This window comes from Leptonotus elevatus, chromosome 4 (assembly GCF_054856555.1).
Source record: "Leptonotus elevatus isolate MCC_2025b chromosome 4, RoL_Lele_1.0, whole genome shotgun sequence".
NCBI lineage: Eukaryota > Metazoa > Chordata > Actinopteri > Syngnathiformes > Syngnathidae > Leptonotus > Leptonotus elevatus.
In genome coordinates, this window is record NC_141242.1 from 7374026 (window position 1) to 7398900 (window position 24875).

General features: G+C 40.2%; 1 protein-coding gene across 9 annotated transcripts in view; it reads left to right on the forward strand.

Moving 5' to 3' along the window:
• megf11 (multiple EGF-like-domains 11) overlaps nt 1–24875 on the forward strand; it is a 118632-nt gene that overhangs the window by 80019 nt on the left and 13738 nt on the right. For all 9 annotated transcript variants that reach the window (XM_086074451.1, XM_086074453.1, XM_086074452.1 and 6 more), the window contains 8 exons: nt 1006–1142; nt 3880–4092; nt 5246–5420; nt 12149–12269; nt 15924–16087; nt 16203–16305; nt 21079–21225; nt 23819–23953. In XM_086074451.1, the coding sequence (XP_085930577.1) occupies nt 1006–1142; nt 3880–4092; nt 5246–5420; nt 12149–12269; nt 15924–16087; nt 16203–16305; nt 21079–21225; nt 23819–23953 (1195 nt within the window). The remainder of the gene's footprint in view (nt 1–1005; nt 1143–3879; nt 4093–5245; nt 5421–12148; nt 12270–15923; nt 16088–16202; nt 16306–21078; nt 21226–23818; nt 23954–24875) is intronic.

The window sequence follows — 24875 nt, forward strand, 5'->3', positions numbered from 1 at the left end:
AGGATCTTTATTGAAACACGCAGAGACAGAGACTGGACTGGTCGCCAGGACCGGGCAGGGCGAGAGGAGGCTGGTCGCCAAGACTGGACTGAGACGAAGATGACTTGACTGTGACGTGGACAACTGGGTTAGCTGTGGCGATGACGGTGATTTGGCGGTGACGAAGACTTCTTAACGGTGACAATGAAAGATGCTTGGCAGTGAGGACGAAGGCTACTTAGCGGCCTAAGAAGACTTGGCGGTGAGGACGAAGAAGACTCGGCGGTGTGGACAAAGGCTACTTAGCGGTAAGGACGAAAAAGACTTGGCGGTGAAGACGAAGAAGACTTAACTGTGATGGAGACTTAACTGAGACGAACCGAAACGCACTCCTTGCACACATGACACCGACAATGCTTCCACACAGACTGGACAAACACAACAGACTAAATACACCAACACTAACGAGACACACCTGGGGAACACATAACGAGACGGGAAGAAATCAGGAACACATGACAAACACCAACCAGGCAAACACAACACCCATAATAAACAAAACCCAACCCCGACAAAACCGAAACATGACAAGGAGGCCATTTTGCCACTTGCTGTTGAGTGAAAATGACATCACGGTTTCTCAGGTCTCAGGTAACAACCAATCACATCTTAGCTTCAGAAAACAGGCGAGCTGTGATTGGTCGTTGCCCGAGCCCTGAGCAACTGTGATGTCATCTTCAGTCGACAGCAAGTGGCAAAATGGGCGCCCCCCGAGTTGGATAAAAATGGCTCGAGTTTGCTGCATAACTCATATTGCACAAGTGTAATATTAATCACAATGTCATGTTTAGACTAGTGAGGTCACATATGAATTCCCCTTAAAGCATTCCAGTCATCTATTGATAATGAATTGAAATGTAATTTCCACATTTTCGAAAAAAAAATTATTCCCTGAAATTGTTAACTATGAATCAACACACTTAAGAATATCTATTAATGGATCTCATATGCTTCTGCTCTTCACAGGGTTCTGTTTGTGGCCAGCCGTGCCCTCTCGGCAAGTACGGCATCAACTGCAGTAAAGACTGTTCCTGCCGCAATGGCGGCCTGTGCGACCACGTCACAGGCCAGTGCCAGTGCGCAGCCGGCTTCAGCGGCCGCAGGTACCGCCATGACATCGCCGACATCTCAATTTAACACACGAATGATGCAACGTGACGCCCACGTTGCATATCGGTCGGACAATGGGGTGATATATCGATGTTCCATGCAAAGAGTGACAGTTTTCACGCTGACAATTACACACCCTGTAAAGTCGCTCTCTGACCTATTCTCTTTGTTGACTTGCTAATGAGACACCAACCTGTTATTTTAAAGGAGAGAGTTAACGCTTGAATAAGTCCATTCTCAAGTGAAAATAAGTTGTTATAAAAAAAGCCATTATTCCATTTCAAGGTGAGCTGGAAGCTTCCAATAGTGTTGTAAATGTTTAATTAATCTCGTACTTCATACCGAGCGGTCAGGATTTCATGTCTCCAGCCTTCATCTTCCTCTACTCCCAACTTGTCCATTGATCTCACGGTGGGCTACATGCTGTTTGGGTTCTGGTCATTAACTATAAGTAATGGGTTTTTATTAAAGTCTCATTGAAATCCACACATCTTTTTCGTTCGCTGAGTCTGCCGCAGCAGCCCAGAGCAGCTAGACTTTATTACTCCAGCTCAGGCAATCGTCACGCTGATGAAAACTTTATTTTACCTTATTATTATTTTTTGCCAATTTGCGCTTATTCATTTTGCCAGCGATGAGTGAATTAACCTGCTAGGAATAGTCAGGCCCAGCCTAGCATAAAGAGACATACAGTATTGTGGTAGACATCCGCTCACTTTAGATAAGCCGTACAGAGGTGGGAGTAAGTCAAATAAATGCAAGTCATAAGTACCGGTAAGTCTGAAATCGTAATCTTCAAGTTCCGCGCATGTCCCGAGCTAAGTCATTAGCATTAGCTACTATGTACAGCGGTGTCTGCGCTGGTTAGCTTTTCCAACCAATTGACATTTCACCTTTTTCATGGTCCCAAACCAGCCTCCGTATTGTCTACTTTAATGTCTTTTCAATTAATTGGATAACCAACATGAAGCTTAGCTAATGTTTGACCAGCTATCGGTTAGCTAAACTAGCTATCTGTTTTTGTGAGTTTTATAGTCCTGTAGATGTTACACTTGTTGTTTCTCCCATCTTTGAATTGTAATTGTTGCATGTTGTAATTCTTTATTAACCCATTTTGTCAAAAACCTAGTTCTTATACCAAGATGTAACCTTGTGTACTGGTCTACTGGTGCAGCGCTACAAAAAAAAGAAAGAAAGACATTTCCTTCAAAAGCAAAACAAATCGCCATTGCCACATTGCCTTGAAAAACAGGCAAGTCATGTACAGAATGTTAGATTATAAGTCAAGTTATATGTCAAGTCTATTAGAGTCTTTCATGTTTTAGCCAAGCGAGTCCCAAGTCCTAAATTAGGCCACGTAACTTAAATCAAGTCATGTAACTCGAGTCCCCCACTTCTGTCAGATCAAATGAACTCCAGAAATACATACAGAAATTGACGAGAAACTGTCAGAAACATACAATATTTATTTAAAAAATAAGTCGTTTACAGTTATGTAGACTCTCATATTAGCTAGCTATTTGACTCCAAATGTGCAGCCCAGGAGATATTATTAGATCTGAGAATTTGAATATACTTTTGCTTTTCTTTCACATCTACTTCTCGAAGAGAGACGCAGTCATATCTGGCAGCGATAATGGTTACAAAGTCCAACCCCTGCAGAGACACTGAAGTGCTTCTCGCATACTGCAGGGAGTCACTTTGGACCATTTGTTCCCCTACAATATGAATGTAACATTTATTACTGTATTTAAATGTGTTGATGCTAAGCAACTGTTCATAAATTCCCGTTTAAGATGGATTTCAACTCTGGCGCAGTCGCTAACTAAACTTTCGCAACAAACAACAGACTAGAGCTTTAATTTCCTATTTCTTATTCAGTTTCCCTTTTAGGGTAAATGTGTTTTAAAATACTGTACAAAATGTGATTGCGTAAATCATTAAGCAGGCAATTTCTTGGCAAAGTGCTTTTTGATTTATTGTAATAAAGTCATTTGTTTTTATGTATGTGGTGATGTTGTTACATTATACGTTTTTGTAAATTTGTGACCCAGGGACAAAGCAAGTTTCTGATTTCTGTATTGAGCTGAAAAGTTTGGAAAACAGCAATTTCAATGGAGACTTACAGCTTTCAAATGAATAGCATCTGAAGTCACTTAACTCATTCACCGCCATTGACGGCTATGGACGTCAAAAATTCATTTGAACTATTTCTATTAGTTTAACATTTTTCCCACTTTTGTTAACAAGAGTATGAAAACCTAGAATGTTTTTATTGTATTAGAACAGATATAAAAAGTGTGATTAATCGTGAGGTAACTAGTGAAGTCATGCGATTAATTACGATTAAAAATTGCAATCGCCTTTCGCCCCTAATTTTTGCTAATTGTGTCTTTAAAAAAAAAAAGATAAAAAATTAAAAAAGAATAATTACAATTATTTGATTTTGAATTTTTTTAAAGATTTTTTTTTTTTTAATTAGGGGCGTCAGGCAATTACATTTTTAAAATCAGAATTAATCGCATGACTTCACTAACTCACGATTAATCACAAATTTTATATCTGCTCTTAACATAAAAATTAAAAAAAATTCTGGGTTTTCATACTCTTGTTAACAAAAGTGGGAACAAATGTGAAACTAATAGAAATAGTTCAAATTAATTTATGACGTCTATAGCCATCAATGGCAGTGAATGAGTTTAAGAAAGACTTTACCCCTGCTGTGTACAGGTGTCAGGATGACTGCCCTGTGGGCACGTACGGCCCGCAGTGTAACCAAAAGTGCGAGTGCCATAATGGAGCCAAGTGCCACCACATCAATGGAGCCTGTCTGTGTGAAACTGGTTTTAAAGGGCCCAACTGCCAGGAGAGATTCTGCCCCCCGGGCCTTTACGGCCTGATCTGTGACAAGTACTGCCCCTGTAATGCCACCAACACTGTGAGGTAAGTCAACGGGCTTCAAATAAAGGACTAGTCTAACTTCCATTTCTGCCTCACTTTTAACTCTCAAGCACTCCTCATTCTGAAGTCTGAACACCGCTCGGCCGTGTCGCCCAGTTAGCTTTTCATTGTGACCTCTGCTTCATTCATAATTTCTCAGCATTCATAGTTAATGTCGTGTTAATGCTCTGATTCTGGCTGCATAGAAGTCACCACAGAGTGAAGGAGAAAGGAGACGTCTCATTCATTTCAAATAAGCACGCACGCGCGCGCGCGCACACACACACACACACACACACACATGGGTTTACATCTGTAGTGGGGACATCTCATTGACATAATGCATTTCCTAGACCCTTACCCTAACCTTAACCATCACAACTGACTGCCTTACCCCAACCAAAATCCAATTCAAACCTAAACTCTAAAACTATGTTTGTACCCTGACAAAGACGTGTGGACTCATAGTGACCCCCAAAATGTCCCCACAAGGACACGTGGTTCCCACAATGATAGTAAAAAATAAATAAATGAAAATGGTCCCCGTGATGTGATATAAACCTGTACACACACACACACACACACACACACACACACACTTGTCTTTATATCATCGTGTTGACATCTCAGTGATTTGATGCATTTCCTAGCCCCTTCCCCAAACCCCAACCATCAAAAATGATTGCCTACCCCCATTCCTTACCCTAACCTCAACCATAACCCAATTCAAACCTAAACTCTAAAACCAAGTCTTGACCCTCAAAAAGAGGTCTAAACTTGTGGGGGACCACCAAAATGTCCCCACAATTTCAAGTTGGTCCCCACAATGGTAGTTAAACCTGGAAATGTATGCATGGATGCATGTATGGATGCAACAGGCTGATATTGTGCCCCTGTACTTCATCTAGTAAAAGTCCAAAAGCTTAATTTCTAACACATTGTGAACCGCTATGGACGGGCTCACAAATGGCATCAACGTTGCAGTATAAAACCTTTAAGTAACAAATATTGCAAACAGTGCTGCAACAAATACACAGAGAGAGAAAAGTGTTATCGTCGCATCCCTAATCCACGCACACACTCACGTGTGCATATTCATGACCTCAATTCCGTTTTTGTGCTTTTTTAGTCTCATCTGTTCTTGTTATGCTTCAAGCTGCCACCCCCTTTCTGGAGAGTGCACCTGCACGGCGGGATGGACGGGGGTTTACTGTAATGAGACCTGCCCGCCTGGCTACTTTGGGGAGGGATGCATGTTGCCGTGTAGCTGCACCAATGGAGCTGACTGCAACCCGGTCGCTGGTACCTGCATGTGTGCGCCAGGCTTTATGGTGAGTCTATGTGTGTTTTTGTATTTTATCCAAAGTATAAGTTGCTTTTATGACCAAGCAACATGAGCATGATGTACCTGTGCCCGTTCCTTTTGCAAGTAGAGCCCTATATCCACTGACACACGCTGTTCTGAAAATGCTTTTCTTTTTGTGCCCATATTAATAAGTGGTTAGGTGATTACAGTCCAATACGTCTATTTTCTAGCACTTAGCATTTGTTCTCTTAGGGCGGCAAATGTCATTTTACGAGAGGCACGGTACATAGCCACCAGTCAATCATCGTAAATATAGAAATAACCATTCAAGCTTTTGTCACATGGGGGGGGGGGGGGCTAAATGCATCATTCAAACCCAGAACTTGACAACTGTGAAAGTAGATGTGCTAACCACTGGTCCACTTTTCAGCAGGTTAAGGGCGCTAACGTTTCGAATATGTGCCGCAGGTACGGGACCGACTCGCTACTGGGGTCTGTTTGACCCAACTTCCTGGGTTGCATTGTACGAATGACCCGGTTTTTGTGGGGTTGTTTTCCACAAAACGACCCAGAAAGTTGACCCAAGCGGAGTGTACGCTCTAAAAACTGTTAGGTCAAAAATAACGAAATAACGAGGGGTGTGCCGCTCAAGGTTATTTTAGTTAACTAAAACTAACGATAAAACTAAAATTCAAAAAACAATTTAGTTAACAAAATAAAAACGAAAATGCTTTTAAAAAAAGAAAATGAACTGAAACTACATTTTATGTTCACAAAACTAACTAAAACTAACTATAATTATAGCAAAAATGTCCTTCGTTTTGCTCTTTGGTAATCAATTTAATGCATGAGCCTTTATTTTGATATTAACCGCAATAAGAACATTTAAAAGTGCATCACACAAAAGTGACTCATCTAGCAGCAGCCAATAGAAAAGCACCTTCAGATGTCGTTGCTACCATGGTGTTTTTTTAATGTTGCGCACAAGTAATACACACTTTTTTAAAAAACTAAAATTAATACTGAAACTAACTAAAACTAAGCATTTCTAATAAAAACTAACAGAACCACCCTGAAAACCAATTAAAGCTAACTTAATTTAAAAAACAAAATTCAAAACGAAATAAAAACTAACTAAAATGAAAAATTCCAAAACTATAATAACCCTGGTGCCGATCCAATATTGAAATCAGATACCGTTCCGATATCAGCAAAAAAAACTGTATTGTAATATTTCCTTTTCGAAAATCTCCGGTATTAGAGTATAATTTAGGGTACATTTTCAGGGTCCTTTATTTTGTATTTATTTTATTCAAGTGCAGTAAATGTGCACGTTTGAGGTTGAATTTATGTAACTAAAATGTTTGAAACAAATCATTTACATAAAATTAATATTACACACAGGATACATTTCTACTCCAGTCCCTTAGATGTCGCTAATGCATATTACACAGTGATTGAGAGCAGCCAACAGAAGGGAAACAAGCCAGTTTTTGCAAAGGATGATCATTTGAAAAAAATCTACACTGAAATGTAATTGTTCCCTCTTTGGGCAATAAAAAAAAAAATTGGGGGGGGGGGGGGGGCTTACACTGGTAGCAAACGTTTAAATAAAAATTACCTTCTGCATTGGTGCTTGTAGCGAAATGATTACACTTACAATTTGTAGATTGACATTTTTGTCCTTGCTCATTGTAGTCTCCAATGAGGCAAAGGGCAATATCTGACTTTTCCAGTTTCATAGTAAAATATTTCTCATGAGTTTTTCTCTCCCCAAAGTCAATCTTTTAGTTTGCATCATCTCGGCTTTAATCTCGTGTGTCTCCTTTGAATTGAGTGCTTTGTGTGCCTTCACTTGGAACGTCAGAGAAGTGAAAACAACAAGTGATTTACTGTACTCCCCCACCAAACGCAATCTCCAGCGTAGACGTGTCCGCTCCGTGCGGCCACATCGTCCCCCTCTTGCAGCTCTAATTATTTGTACAACTTCACTCGCGTGTTTCTTGTCTTGCAATCTGAAGTTACAGAGCAAGTGTGACCGGGAGAGTGCATTGCGGGCAACATAACATTTCGGTGGAAATTGCCTTTGTCTTGGAGCGGGGCCTCTGCGGCGAATTGAGCCACGGAGCGAGGCCGCAGACTGTGTCTTAATTTGCTACACCTGTTCTCCCACGCCGAGGAGGTCTGCCAGATCCATTAAACAGACCTTGAGGGCAAGAGTCGGACGGGAACAGACGCACTACATATGGAGGATTGGTGGGTGCGTGCAGAAAGGCGGCTGGAAACCTTTAACGAAAATAGCGCACATCATAGAGGCTGTGTCGCTGTCACATGGCGCCCGATCATTATCGCACTGGGCGCTTTTAAAAAGAACTTGATGATGGCGTCGCGGCTGTGATTGTCGGTGAAATGGCTTCCCGGGTCAGCGCCGATGGGCCCGAGCCTCCCCGCTGCATCTTTGTTCTGCAGCCACATCGGGGAGCAAAGCAAGCAAAGTAGACTGAGCTCCTCCATGCTTGATTTAACTCTGGTAATTGGACATGCTCTTTTTTACTGGGACAAAGTAATTACATGTTGCCTATTCAGGCATCCCAGTATTACATATGTTGTCACGTAACAATATCTGCGCTATCTTTATAGTATGTGCTAGGGATAGGGTGAAAATGCCAAATATCGGCATCTGCCTTTTTTGCAAATCTGAAGGCCGATAAAGTTGGTATCTCACTTGGTATCTCTGCTTGCCAACGTAGCAAATTTAAGGGTTTTCATCAGGATTTGTAAGATGTTCACAGTCAGTTTTTATTTTCGAACATATTACATCTGTCTGCGAAGATCGTTTAAAACCTTTTACGAACCCTGATGAAAACCCCATATTAGCTACATACGTTTGCATGTATTTATTGCTCACTGAGATACAGGGAATTTTTCATTTATGGATTTATTTAAATTTTCAATTCATAAAAAAAATTATGCTGACACTGGGAACTCATTTTTTTTTATATTAAAAAAAAAATTGTTGAAATTTTAGAAAACTTTATTTACAGTAGAAATCTTATGCATCCCATCCCTATATATATTTATATTTTTTAACTTAGCTCACATACTGATGATCCTGAAAGCTCCCTGCAATTTTTGTTATATTTTTTAAACAAAGCTGTCAATTCCTTATATGTTTGAAATTAAAAGAAAATGTTGTTTTGTTTTGTTTTTTTACGCTAATATTTTACCTTTTACTGCAAATGAATATTGGCTTGAAATATCGGTACTAGTGGTGCAACGGATCACGAAAGTCATGGTTCGTACCGGATCACGGATTTGAGCTACGGATCGGATCGTTTTTTTGGATCAGCAAAACAAAAACAAAAAAAAGATGAATAGTCTTTTGTCTTTATTTTGTAAGATGCTTTTCCCCATTAAATAAAAAATAATAATTAAAAATGTCCAATATAGCCGTTTAAAATTTAGTGTCTTCATTTATTTTGTAAAATGCTTTTTCTCATTGAATACATTTTTTTTTAAAAGCTATTCAAAATGTCTAATTTAGCCGTTTAGGATTTAGGAACATTCTCATTTTATACATGGTCCATGTGTAAAATAACAAGGTAATAAGGGCTTAAACTTGTGTTCCTACAATCTAAACGGCTTTGATTAACATTTTGAGTTGAATGTTTTTCTTTTTTAATAGGCAAAAGTGTTTTTATAAAATAAATAAAGACAAAGTTCCATTGATTTATTGATTGATTGATTTATTTAAATGATGAAAAGCCCTCAAAGTGTAATTTAAAGCATTAAACTCGCGGCTTGAGTTGCTCGATAACAAGTCGAGGTGACAGTGGACCAGATAGTCGTCCATAGCTGGAGCTCTCCATTCAAGTGGGCGAGACTTCCTTGTTTGCCGACCCGCTCACTCGACAAATGAAAGGCAGTTTGCAACGACGGAATCCAACCCAAGACACGCTTAGGACCGCCCCCCTCATTTGAATAACATTTCGTGCTGGCAGTTTGAACCAAAACTGCCCAAATTTAAAATATATAAATGACTAAATAAATTACTAAAAGTGAAAATAAAAACGTATATTAAAAAAATATAATTCAAAAATTAAATACAAATATATGTATTTGTGTATATATATTTTGTTCTTGTTTTTATTTCCATTTATATTAATTTTTTTTATTTAATTTTCGAATTGTATTTTTTTTAGATACATTTTTATTTTCACTTTTAGTCATTTATTTATGTATATAGTCATTTATTTATTTATTTTTTTTGCCGGTTTTGGTCCTTCATACCGTTGCATCACTATTGACTACTAATATTCTGTATCGTGTCGGCCTTGGAAAAACCATCGGCCTGTCACTAGTTTCTGCATTCTGTTAGCACTGCCGCATGTGAATGATGTGCGCATTAGCAAGTCTGAGATAGATTCCAGTCGGCCTTTGTTGGTGGCGAAAAGAAATGATTTCCTCGTCTCTCAGGGCTTTCCAACCTCATCAAAAGGTTCACAGGTTCATTTTCTGTCTTGCCGCATGAATTTTAAGATGCGCCCGCTCGTCGGGCTGTTAGATGAACTGTTAAGCAGTGAGACTGATTGGTAATTATCAGTGTCGTTTGCATCCAATCTCAAAGGGTAGCAAGCAGATCAATGTTGTGTCAGCGAGCGGCATTCGGGATGAAAACGGCAAGGAGTCGAGGCCAAGGACGGCCTGGTTTGTAGGTTCGACTCGTCACCTCGTTGAATGGGTTGTTACGTAAGGTCCTGCGACTCCCTCGCAGGGCAGACTGACAGCCCGGTGTTTTAATAATGACTCTCCGCATGCATGCTTTATTCTTCCTACAGCTCAAAAGGAATATGAATCAGACGATAACGAGGCCGTTCGTCTCTTGAGAGCCGCCCAACCGCAGGTCTGCTCTTCGTGGATAGCGGCAAAAAAAAAAATCAACATGGTCGTTTGCGGCGGCGCTTGGCTCGGATCCAGCGGTCATTTAGCGGCAGCTTGGCCAGTTGATCTCCTCCCCGCGCCCAAAAACACAGCAAAACTGCTTTTCTTAGCAGTCCTGGCGCTGTAATTTGCAGTAGAACAAAGGTTTATTGCAGCCGATTGATCAAAATTTCATCGGCAGACAGGGGCTTTTATGTCACACTGGGGGGGGGGAGAGCCGTTTTAAGATGCGCCTTCCGCCCTTGCTATCCGCCAGCACATCTCCTGCCTTCTGTTTAAACAGAGTTCAAAATGCTAATGAGAGCAGTGTGCGACCATCAGTCCCCCAGCGGTCGAGAGAGAGAGAGAGGGGCCCGGGCCCCTAATTGGAACTCTAAATCATTGTGTCACCTGTCACTCAAGCCTGCAATGAGAATGTGAGAGTGTGTGTGTGTGTGGGGAGGGGACTGTGTTATCCTTAGACTGGCTATGATCTCCAGCTTATAAGGACGGACGAGACAGGTGCGGTTAGTGCTCCGCCTTTAAAGCAGAGACATTCAAATGACAGCAGGTTATGGAGGACATGATGGGCAATACAGCGTGTCCTTTACCAGACGTAATAAGGAGCTTAAAGGCTGCACCACAGTGGCCACCAGCCTCCCATTGGCGGTGGTATTAATATGAGATTTGGAGTCAGTCAACGACTTTCTGTGATATCCCCGCACGTCTCACTGCCCACCCAGCGGTTGTTGTATTAAGCCCCCCTTTTCACCCCCACTTTCAGCCAAGCCCAGAACATGATCATCCAGCAGAGGATGAAGAAAAATCGGAGTATCCCCCAATGCACCATATGCACGGCGTTCTGAAAAAAAAGTCCGAAAATCCTACCCCGGCGCTCACACATGACCCCAACAAACGATAGCAGTCATAATTTTGGGAGGGGGGGGGGGGGGGAGGACGTGACCTTTGGAGCCATTACTGTTCGCTAGGATGCCGAACCAAGCTAGAAAAAGGAGAGTTGGTCTCTATGGCAACTGAATCCCAGTGTGTATCAGGTCCCCATTACAGCTGTTAACAGAACCAATTTACAGGCAGCATACATTTGACACAAAAATCCATCACACAGCAAATATTTATCTATTTTATTTTCTAACGCACATCTTTGACTTTGGACTAATTATATTGAAACCATTTTAACGTGAATGATTTAGTTCAGGGGTGTCAAATATATGGCCCATCAGGGGGTCCGATCTGGTCCGTGAGGACAGAACACAAACTGCAGTTTTTCCACTGAAATGAACCGTTGTTGCTTATTTTGTCCACTGCAAGGCGCAATGACAACCACGTGTGCAACCCGTTCTAATGTTTAATCATCAAAAATATCACATAACGCAATACAATGTTTTTAATTATTTCAAAAAAGAACAACAGACAAAATGTAACCAGCAATTAATTAGCTTACACTTACACAAAGAAGTACTTTTGAGAATATGATACACAACAGTAAACTATTATCATGACACTTCATACATTATAACTTCATGTGACTGGTTCTTAGCCTGGGAATCATTACACCTTTTCAGCAGTATCTTAATTGTATCATTTGTATATAAAGTACATTCACTATTCATAGCTAACTGAAAATGTTCATAACATTGACAGGAAGAGTTGCATCAAATTCTGCTTTTGCAATTACAATACCATTGAATTGAGATATTTGTTTAGCAAGGTCAAAAGCAGACTCAGTAATGCAAATTTTCCAAATGTATATCTCAGAGACATTTATTGCTATGCTGATGAATTCCCTCTTGCCTTGATGTAATTCCATCACAGGGTGAAGACTGTGCCACCGAGTGTCCTCTCGGTTTGTTTGGCCCGAGCTGCATGTCCACCTGCTCCTGCCATAACCACGCCTCCTGCTCGCCCGTCGACGGATACTGCATGTGCAGGGAAGGTGCGGTCCAAGTAACGTAATATCCCACCACTTCAAATCATTTGAGGCTGCGTCTGATGGCCTGTGATCCTCTAATGAAGTACTCTTGAGGCCTGCTGCCGAACAGCAACGGAGAACTTCGTGTCGTAAGTGACGAGCTGCTCTCAAAGGAATTGAACTTTTCTTCAGGCATTCTTCAAGGAGGTGAGGCCTCTGCAGCCCTTTGCTGTGTGGCCTATATGACAGGTTATGTCTAATGAGGACTCCAAGGAACGTGGAGGTCTTATCATTCTTATCAGGAAGCAGAGTTTGTGGTTCACTCCCTTGCGGCGCTGAGAGAGTAGTTCTGGTCCAGGATTCAGACCTGATCGGCGATACGGGTCTTGTTATGGTGACGGGATCATGCGTTGCCGTGCTAGGTAACAAGTTACAGTTCAGCCCCGGTTTGAAAAAGCGTTGTGTTCCAAGTGAATGAACGCCAAAGCAGTATTTCCTATAAGAAATCATGTAAACTGAATTAATCTGTTCCGGAGTCTGTAATCTAATGCATTGTATAGCAAATAACTTTTTACAAACAGAAAACAGTTTGAAGTAAATATATATGACTAATGATAAAAATAAGTATCAAATGGCTGAACATTTTGTTGCACAGTGTTGAACTCTGTTTTAAAAAACGTATAAAATACTTTAGAAAAACATGCATTAACTCCGGGAAACTTGTTTTTTGCTCTAAATATAGGAAACTGGAACAAAATAAAGGTGAAAACATTTGTCAAACCGAATCGTATAAAAACTAGGGAATACGAAAGCTAAGGTTCACTGTTAAAAAAAAAAAAAAAGTAATATTTACTTGAAAAAACCTAGTAAAGTTTTTTTACTCAGAAATTCTCAGCAAATATTAAAGGAGAGTTTTGAGAACATTTTAACCAGTTGTTTTTTTAAATGTTACTCAAGCATTGAGAAACAAACTCATGTGCTTAAGATTGGGAGAGAGCCACTCTATCACCTGAGTCATGCCACTCTTGCTGTTTGCCAGTTGCCACTATACTCCATTGCGAATGTGTCAGAAATGAGACCAAAAAATTGGGTCTCTTGGAGGTACGAGGATTCCGCCTGACACCATCAATATACCAACACACAGCAGGAGCGGCATGGCTCAGGTGGTAGAGTGGCTGTCTCCCAACCTGAAGATTGTGGGTTCGTGAGTATTTTTTTCTTAATATACAAACTGGTCAAATGCACTCAAAACTCTCCTTGTAAAATGTATTTAGAATTTCTGAGTGAAAAAAACTTTACTAGTTTTTGTTTCAAGTAAATATTACTCTTTATTTCTTTCTTCTTCTTTTTTACAGTGTTCCACAGTAGGAAACCTCATTTTGAAGAGGGTTGTTATTGAGGTTAAAGATCACCTTTTTCTGTTCCCTCCCATCACTACTCTTTGCTGACCTTACCTTTTCCACCCATTATTTATAATTCAGGTAATGTTTGTGTTAAGCCTCCTGATTTTGGTAAAAAAAATAAATAAATAAAGTAAGCAGAGATTGAATAAAAAGTCAATAAACATTGTCGCCGGGGCCCTGTCATCGTGTGACTTTGCAAGTTTCCCCAGATAAAAAGCTGCTGATGGATCTTGCTGTCTGTCACTTTTTTGCCTGGCGTACTCTGACGTGAACGCTCGTCGCCATCCATCACCGCACTGGCAAGAGAGGAAGCGATCAATGGCCGTTGTTAGACTTTGACACAGTCAGTGAGAAGAATGATTGAGTCAACAAGAGGGGACTTTCCTCACTGTTTAAGAGGCTCAATTGGACTGCACGATCAATACACTTCTCCATGTCATGGTCCACATATCTGCCGCAGTCAATAATGTACTGTACAATATTATGCACAAGAGTGGAACGCGGCCGCGTCCCCTCGGGAGAAGCTGGCAGGTGTTTCAGACAGCTCTCCAAATTGTCCATTTCGTCCCGCCGCATGCGTCGTGCTGTTCGTGAGAACATCAGAGCGAGCAAATCAGGTTTCAGGCAGGCGGGATTGCGGCGTGAAAGCAAGACTTTAGAATTATTTGATCATTTGCTTTTTACACAACTTTTTCAACTTTTTGGTTCTCGCAGTGTTTGGTCCTCCTCATTATCCAACCAGTTTGGTCTACGACTACTATTTTTTTCATTCTTTCTTTCTTTTTTTTGTAATTCAACATGCAGGTCGATAATGTCTGAGAGGTGGAAATGATTGCATTCATTTGAAATTGATAGGACGACGTGAGCGTGAGATGTGGGTAGTTACACTTTTAATTTATTTATATACAACCCCCTGCCCGAGGCTAGAGCATTGTATTTTTTCAATCCACATTTATACCATCACTCTATTTGGAAAAACACTAGACAGTCGTACAAGAAGGAGAAAATGAGCCACATTTTATTGAACAGGACAAACAGTCAAGCACACAAATGAGAACACTCACAAGGAGCTGCTGTTGACCACAACTCACATCAAGACGCTCACATGCCGACTCACGGCTCTTTCTTGTTCTTTTGTTCTTTCGCTGTGTCTTTCTTTCTTTCTTTCTTTTCTTTACTTTTTTTCTTCTGTCTTTCGTTCTAGAATCACACCTTAACAGTTTTTTTTCTCCAAGTCATAAAATTCCTACCACACCAAACATTAAAAAAGGCAGGTAGGGTTAATTCAAAACTCAAAAAAATCTGGAATAGCCGTCAGTTACATCCCGCTAAAAAAATTTTTTTAAAGCGCTAATGATTATTCAATATACGTTTTCTACAAAAAACAAAAACTAGTGGAAAAATCTCAGAACAAACAGGCAAAATAGCATATTGAAAAATATTGAGGGGGAAAAAAAGGAAATCTGAGAAGTTTAAGTTGTAATAACATCACTCACCACTAGATGGCATACATCACTTTTTATAGATTTGGAATGATATACAGGACAAACAGTACCTCAATAATTTAAGGGGGGAGGGATGCACAAAATGAGTTCTTGCACTTAGATGGTTTTCTGTTCAGCAGTTTTGTGCCATCTTTGAATATTTATTTTTGTATAAAGATTCATTTTTGTGCAAGACAGCCCTTTGTGCTGGGGAAAATAACACGGTATGTGGTCATTTTGTTGCTTGCTTCAAACCCTTTCTTGCTGGGTTAGGATAGTGGATCTTTTATACATGTATTGAGAAACATATTATGAAAAATTTAATATTTTTACAGGAATGCATTTAATTTGTCCGTATTTAAAGTGGTATTTTTGTTATATATCTGGTTAGGAAATGTGGCTCCCGGTAGCACTAGGTTACAAGGTGAGTTTGAATTATTGTTTGATTATCCAGTATGGTATGTGCCCCTGTGATTGGCTGGCAACCAATCCAGGGTGTAATCTCACCTCTCACCCAAAATCACCAAGGAGAGACTCAAGCTTACCTTCAAGCTGTTACCTTCATAGGGACAAGCGCTATAAAAAATTAATGGATTAATGGCTTTACATTGGAATTAATAGTGTCTCATTTGTAGGAGTGCAGTCAAATGAGCTATATCCCTTAAAAGCTTTTTTAAACTATATATAGACTGAATGAACATGATCACTGAAGTCATTTTAACTAAAACACGGCATGATCCATAATACCTTGTACGGTATTTAATGTTTCTCTGATTCATCTTGTACTCCAGGCTGGCAGGGGGTGGACTGCTCCATCCTGTGCTCCAGTGGTCTTTGGGGTCTCGGCTGTAATCAGTCCTGCGTGTGCGCCAACGGTGCCGCTTGTGACCCGGTCGATGGCACCTGTACATGTTCTCCGGGCTGGAGGGGCCAGCACTGCAAAGAGCCCTGCCCGGTAAGTTTGAAAGTAAACTAAGAGGATATTGCTAATCTCTTCATGACCTTCAACCCAGAATGGTGTTCAATTGTTGAACAAGGCTTAATAGTGAGGTTTTTTTTTTTTTGTCCAGGATGGCACTTTTGGGCTGGAGTGCAGGGAGCGCTGCGACTGCAGTCATGCGGACAGCTGCGACACAGTGAGCGGCTACTGCCGCTGCCACCCAGGCTGGACAGGTCGGTACTTATTCTTGTATAATATAGGGGGGGGGGGGAATTAGCTCTCTCTCAGAGAGCATGAATATTCATTTTCTACCTTTCAAAGCTGAAAGTCACCAGAAGCTAGACAGACATCAAATGAACAAAGAAGTACAAATAACGACGGCTGGTGTGAGTTGTAATGCATGTTTACACGCTTATGTCTAGGCTGTTAATTAAATGTCCAATTTGTTTTTGCCACTCAGCCAGCAGGTCACGCGCATGAGAGATGTTGAAAAGTAAGCCCTAAATGAGCGCTTGCAAACTAGCTGGCATACGACGGCGTTGTATTACATCCACGCAACCTGCTGACCCCAGCGGATAAATATTTGGAGGTGGAATCTATTATCCAAAGCGAAATTTCGCCAGCAGACTTTTAACACAGCTTGCCGTGCGTTTATTTATGCTTACCTAATCCAGCTCGTTAAATTTCAATGTTGTTTTTGTTCGCTTTCTGTGTAAAGATAATAAGGCTCAGCTTATGGATTGGATGGATCAGTTTACTATTTGGTTGCAGTGCAACATCACTGCTATGATTATTTTGTCCTTTTCCCATGAAGTTTTTTTTTTTTACTTTTTAAAACAAAACAATATATTAATGTGTACTACAGATTTATTATATATATATTATTTTGGTCTTGTTAATTAGGCTTTCTCTAAAATAAAGGCAAATCAACTCAATTTAATTATCTATTTCGATTAGAGTGCTATCTTAGTAAATACTTTGGCTTGCAGTTTTTTTTACATTAACTATGACAACTTCACAATATTCAATAAAACAAGTGTGGCACAAAAATAAAATCAATAAGTCATAAATTGGAATAAAAAAATAATGCAAACAGATTCATGGCTTTATCACTTCTTTTCATGTTTTTGAAACAATGATTGGCTGCACTTCTGCATTGAACTTATCGAGACACTATACTATATTATGAATAAATGCTAGTGCTGTCAATAATTTTTTTTTAAACTAATTAATCGCATTTTTTTTCTGTAATTAATTGCAATTAATCACGATTATTCACATTTTTGCTAAGAAATCTTGGATCACTTTGATCCTTGAATAAAATTCCTCTCCTTATTCATATGCTATTAGAATTTGGCTGGGAAAAGTGTGCAAATTACTTGAGATTTCGCCACCAAGCGTAAAACTGAAAGTAAAACCACGTATAATCAGTGTTTGTCGAAGTTTATCTGCAGGTTATAGACCGTAACATAACATTTGTTAACGCGTTTAGGAATTTAAATTAATCTCCAGAGTTAACGCTTTAATTTTGACAGCCCTAATAAATATACACTGAATTTGATTCATTGTTTAGCCCTACTAGTAAAGTAGCTAAATAACGTTAAGATCAATGAGCAGAAACACAAATAATTAATACACGGAGGAGTGGATGAATGTGAACATTTAAAAATGATATAAATAAACGAACAACAACATAATGTGGCTCATTTATGTGCTCCGTGGCTGATATGGCTGCTGCAATGTTGTTTCCAATGTCTTTTGAAATATTTTCTGAGCTGCGACTCGAAAACGTGTCGCCAAAACCAGTGTATGCTTAAAACTAAAATGTTGCATCAGAAAGTCAAATTTGAGGTAGGGATGTGGGTGGTGGTGGTGGTGTACGCGGGGGGTCCTCCAGCGTGGGTGGAGAGATGCACTCATGGAAAGAATAGATTCAGCAAGAAGGGTTAAGTGCGCTCGGCCTCCTGAGCTCGGGGCATTTATTCCGGGAAACTGTGGCTTTTATTATCTGCAAGAACGGACCTCTCTGCTCTAAATCCTGCACCGGTCGGGACCATCTGTCTGCCTTAATTGAGTCACGGGGGTGCAGGGCCAGGGAGGTACCCAGTGGGTCGGACAAACAGGCATTCATGCTCACTTGAAGTCATAGAACCTCCATAATGTGTTCTCTGAGAGGAGGTGCACAGAGGGGGACGTTATGGTCACAGGAGTCAATCTGAGAGGAAGTGAGCTGTCTATATGCTCAAACTATAGAGATCCTAATGTTCTTGTATTGCAGGAACAGCAATATTCCAGTCTGTATTTAAAACTATTTGATAAGATCTCGTTGTGTGTGTGTGGCCGCGGCCATCATTGGCCACCACATAGCTCCGCCCCTGGCTTCTGCCATCCATTCTTGGCAAAAGGGAGTCATTTTCTATGGTGTCGAATCATTATTTAATATTGAGCTACTAACATTTATATCCAGCAAAGGACCACAGCAATAAAGTTAAATGTGAACTCAGTACTTGGCAGGAAGTAGGTCACTCTCGCTGTTCTTACTTCACAACTGATCACAGTTTATTAAAGCTTCATAAACTATTAATGAACTAATTGAAAACCGTTGTGCTGTAGCCTACATGGGATAACCTTATCAAGGTAAGAGGGAGAAAGTATAAGTAAAGTTTGAACATTTATTTTCCATTTTCAGTATTGAAAAGGTAGAGCCAGAAGTTATATTTGTTTCTCATAAACTAAAAAATTGCTGGCTTGTTTTCCTAAACCACTTGCTGGGTCACCTGCATTTTGAGTAGATTGGGTTATTTTTACCCAAGGTTGGGTTAATTATTAATTAATTGATAATTTGATCCAACTTTGACCCCCACCCCAAAAAAATGACTCAACCCAAAAAGAACTTGACCCAATTTGCGGGTCGGCACCTAATTGACCGAGATTGGGTTACTAGCGTTCGTGTACTGAAACTATAAAATTATTAGAAAACGTTAGTAGTGGTTTGTGTTGTGTCAGTGAGTGACTTGCTGTGTGAGTCCTAACGGGGAAAAGTCATATTAATAATAATAATAATCATCATAATAATCATAATAATAATGTTTCAAAGTTGCTGCTTCTTCTTTGAAAATGTTGGCAATGAAATAAGTCTCATTTTAAACCAGAGGTGAACTAACCTGGCAACCCATTACTTGGTAGCTGTATTTTATTTATTTTATTTTATTTATTTTATTTTATTTATATATATATATATATATATATATATATATATAAATTATATATATATATATATATATATATATATATATATATATATATATATATATATATATATATATATATATATAATTCTTATTATTATTATTATTATTATTTTTTTTTTTTTTTTTTTTTTGTATTTTATTTATTTATTTGAAACCCCTTGTTGGATCCTGATCTTGACCCAATGTTGCTAGGTCAACCCAATCTGCTGGGTTCTTGGTACCGTTTGAACCCAGCGCTAGGTTAGCTATTCCACTTAATTTGACGTACTTTTTTTAACCAGTCTTTGCTTCCTAAATATGTGGCCATTATTCTAAAGTAGTTGAATAGACCATACTCCAACAATCCTGCACTACTCATATCAAGTAAAATGGTCGTCATTGTATTAAAAGTGTCTGTGATTATGGTAAATATTTTGTGTGGGTGACACACTGGATGAATAATGACTCACCTGGCGCAAATCAAACAACCAAGATTTGCCCAACTCCAACAGCTCTTTGACACTTAAATTTGGAGCTTCATTTCTAGTTCACGTAGTACTTCACCGCACTTCGTTTTTCTGTCGAGTTTCCTTTTGCGGCTAATTTGAGTGTTTACATGGACTGCCCGTTAAAGCGAGAAAGAGTGTTTTGCTTTTCTCTCCTCGCCTTGAACAAATTGGATGGCGAGACCTCTGGTTGCTTTGCAGCTCCTTTGAACACACCTGAACTTTGTCTTTTCTTCTTGTGGCTCAGCAGGCAACCAAAGTACCTTCGTTTGCCACCATTATATCAAGCTCTGTCCGCATTCATTCTCTCATTCTCTCTCAAAGCCTTGCACTTTTTCATCCTCAGTTTGCACAAACAGAACCGCACGAGTTTTTCCCTTCTTTTGAAATCGACGGATGGACTTGTGGTTAAATCATTGGTTACTGTGCCCCCGTTTTCATCAACACCAACATGTCCTTTCCTCTCTGCTCCTCCACAGTCAACCTTAAAGGTGCCAATGTTATTGTATAAAAACGACGATAGTCCCCAGAGTTTGGTGCCGGTCTAATTCAAAGGTAACGCTGTTTTAATGGCCACGCTATTCTCAGATATCCTCACTCAAAGGAAATTTCAAATGAGGCGTAAAGATAAAGGCAGGTGCTTGAAAGGATGCAGAGTGTGCAGTGCATAACTTTACATGTGCGCAAGTAACGGTGTAGTGTGACTGAAGAACCTGCATGCGTACACAGAACATGCGACTTTGGCCTTGGGTTTTCAAAGGCGCCAGGCATGCTAGCGAGAAAAGGCGCCGCTCCGTTGGATGTGCTAATAGATCTGCATGCGCAGCGAGAAGCCCCCCGTGTGGATGCGACGTTTTCTCCTTCGCCGCTTGGAGCTGATCCCGAACGTGCAGTGACACTTCCCACACTTTTGCCCATGTAGCCCGAGTAGTTTTTTTTTTTTTGTACTGTACTCCAAACCGGCTCTGCTGAAAGAGAATGGCAGACAAGCTGGCGCTCTCCTGAGAGGTAGCCCTGTTAATCAGCACGGCGCACTGGCATGGAGCCCTCGTCAGATCAAAAATAAAGTACATTCAGGAAGAACAGGGGGAGTCGGAAAAGATGGGCTGGAGTTTAAAAAGAAAAAACACCCTCTTCTTATCTGGGTGGAAATCAATCGGGGATCCATGCTGAGTAAATATCCCTCGGCAGAACTGCTGTGATGTGACATGACATTATCCTACGTAGCGCGCGTACGCTTTCATAGGTGTCATTGTCATGTGCCCCGCAGGAATCCATTGTGACAACGTGTGCCCGCAAGGCTACTGGGGCAGCAACTGTTCACTCAGCTGCCCGTGTCAGAATGGAGGCTCCTGCTCTCCAGAGGATGGAACATGCGTGTGCGCACCCGGGTTCAGAGGGACTTCCTGCAAAAGAAGTGAGTGGAATCCACAAAACGCTTGATCCAAAGTTATGAAACCCGTTGACTTCCACGCAGCTCAGTGGTAAGCAGTGCAGGTAGGTCTTTGTGTTTCATGCAGGTCTTGGGACATTTTTCACCAGATTGAGAATTGACCAAATTCAATGCTTCTCAATATTTTTTGTGTCACGCACACCCCAACGAGGAAGAAGTAATAATTTCAGACCCCCCCCCCCCCCACCCAACCCAAACTCTCCACCATGACTAAATTTGTCGATAAATTTGTTAACACACATCTGCAGATAAACTAGTACTCCTTCTGCACTCTCTGCCAATGAGAGCGCCACTGCCACCTACTGCAGGGATGTGCAATTACACTTCATTCTAGTACATCCCCAAAAACAAAGTTCCCTGAAGTCACACGCTCCCCCCTGGCATCACATTGTGCCCCCCCCCCCCTATTTGAGAAGCACTGCATTAGACAAACAAGCCTTCCAGGGTCCCCTCCAAACATATCGCGAAAAAACAATTATAAAGTTAAAAGGACATTCAAATGTATATTCCAGCATGGTCGTTCCGATGTGATTCAGGAAGACTGCAAAATTAACTTGTTGGCACTGCGGTTTTAACTCATATGATCATCTATCATATGATATATATATATATAGTGGAGAGTCACACAAATTATGCTTTTCATCACAAATACATCATTAAACATTAAATGTCGATTAATGTTCTTATCAATTACATAAAAACATTTACATGATTCAGTTGTTAGATAAATCTTCAAGAAAATTGTTAAAGATTTTATCTAGCTGAGGAAAAAGGAGAATTTTCTCAATGTGACACATTTTAGTTGATGAATAATCACTGGACAGGGGCATGGGGAACATTAAAAAAAATGGTTACGTAACTTCAAAGCTATCAGATAATTATTTTTCAATTGACCTCTTGAAGTGAAAATGAAACTTTTCTCAGTGCAGTAGACAGTTGTGGAGATAACTGCATCATACAATACTCTTAATATTGTACTTTTTTAAAACGTACCAAAACAACACAATCTAATCAAATCATTGACCTTACTTTTACTGTAACATAAATGTTGGTGACCTTGTAAAAACAGTTCCAAGGTGAGCCAGCTGAGAGGCAGCACTTGAGACGCCCGTGGTTCAATCAGAGTGTAACACCCCCCCCCACGCCCCAGCAGCACCCCCACTGACCTCTCACCTGCCTTTCACGGCCAGCTCACAGTGGGAAGCGCACAGGCGCAGCGCAGCACTCATCACACAGCAAGTGTCACGTCTGGTTTGTGAACACGTCTTGGTCGGTCTGAAGCCGCTCACAAGTGATGAGCTCACTGATTGGAAGTGAATTTGCACTCACCGGCCTGTAAACATCAATTGTAGCTGAGTGTTAGCGACAGGTCAAAACAAGCTGTGTCTAATGTGTTTGTGTGAACAGAAGAAGAATAACGTACCTCTCCGGTGGTGCATTATGTCCGCGCTTCTTAACTCAAATGAAGACAGCCCTCCAGGCAATGATCAATAATTCTTCTAAAAGTCATTTTAGAACAAGAGTAAAGTAAATCCCACTCCGTAATGGTTTCTGGGTTCATGGTGCTGCTTTTTCACAGATTATTTATTTATTTATGTATTTATTGTACAGTTATAACTTAGTCTAGTTTGGTCTGGGCCTTATTCATTTTCATGTCACTCCACTGTTGGCCATGAGATGGCGGCGCATTATTGTTTTACACTATGCCAATTTAAAAGAAGAAGACCGTAAACAGGAAGTAGACCAACATCCTCAAGGTTGCCCAGTTTTGTGCTGAAAATGATTTGATGTTAAATCCTCTGAATCCTGCGATTTAAGTCTACATAAAGTGACAGCTGTAGATTCATTTTATAATGTACATCTTTGGGCACAATTGTTGATGTTTATTTTAAGATTAATTTGTTAGTTTAGAAAAACTGAATGTTTGAGCAATATGTTTGTCTTATCTATTGCTATTGCACTCTTTCACTTTATCATAAATGTGTTTGTATTATTTTAAAAGTGTTTTTAAAGACCTTTTGGAAAAAAAAAAGTGCCATTAATTCTATGATTGAATAGAACACATTTTGTTTGAAAAAAAGTGGCTCCATTTGCAAATATTTAGTTCTGCTTCAACCACCCTAACAATTTTTCATGTAACTTTCTGTCTCTTTGCATAGTTTTATGTTTGATCATCTCGCACATCCCTTAAAAATCACCTTTTGGTTACCTTAAAGGTTTCTTATCTTTCAATACAATCGTGCTGACTTTTACAGATAAGCATCTGTGAGACATAGCGAACATGAAATGTTCTCAACTCTCATAACTTTTACAGTACACCCCGTGCAGCACAAGGCATGGGAATTATTGCATTGAAGACTTTTTTTCTGATGTCTTCCTCCCTTTTCTGTCTCTCTTGTGTCGCTTATGCTTTAATACCTCCAGATCACATTTTTCTGCACTCCCTTGATCACTTTTGACATGACGTTTTGCATTTTTACAAAATGATGTCTCGTTTTCTGTCCACTGTTAACTTGAACTTCTTGTCCTTTTCTCCGTTATGCTTTTGTTACCGCAGCATGCTCTCCAGGCTTTTACGGGCATCGCTGCAGCCAATCATGCCCGCGGTGTGTTCACAGCACGGGACCATGCCATCACGTAAATGGCCACTGCGAGTGTCTGTCGGGCTACTCGGGCCCTTTGTGCAGCCAAGGCAAGTGTCCTTCCCTTTGCATCCCCTTGTCATTTTCCCTCACTGACAAATGTATTCACTGTGACACCTTTTACTACTGGCAAATGTATGTTCCTTTCATCTGGATGTAGAATGCAAAATTAGCACTACCTGGTCAACATGGTTTGCGGAGACACATAAAATTGCAACCATGACAAGGCCATAAGAATACCTTTACACACCACTGCAATTGATTTTAAATAAAAAATTAGGGGTGTCAAAATTAGTGCGTTAATTTTGAATTAATTTAAAGTTTCATTAACACCACTCATTTTTTTAACACGCGATTAATAACAGCCCCTTACTTGGAAAGCCTGTACGGGGGGAATTCCAGTCGCAACGCAGCAGACACGTCCACGTCAAAATTTTGCAGTAATAAAATTAATAATAGTGCATATATTTGTGGAGACTGGGGTCAAGTTGTATTTTACAATTTTTAAAACGTGCAGAATTTCACAAGATTAGAAAAAAATGCGTGCCCAAACGCAGAGATCTAGCAGCCCGTGAAATTTAGAGTCCATTTTAAAAATCGGCTTAAAAACCTATCTGTATGTTTCGTGGGCGTTGCGCCAAGCAGCCGGCTCGGACGACGTCATGAGAGGGCCGTGGCGGCCGCAGGGGGAGAGGCGGGTTTTTGGTTTTTTTACTGAACCGAGCGTTTGACTTCCGGGTATGAAAAATAGCCACCGAAATAACTCATATTTCATAAGAAATTACATCGCGATTGTGTCAAAGGTAAGATTTCATCATTATATGCCTATAGTTAACTGTGGAAGGGCTTAAAATACCATGGTGCAGTCCCTTTAAATCATTTTTGTTTCATTTCAAAACCATTGCGGTGGTGTTTAGGGCCAAATATGTGGATGACTTCCCAATATTTATGGACATGACTGTATTTCTGCCC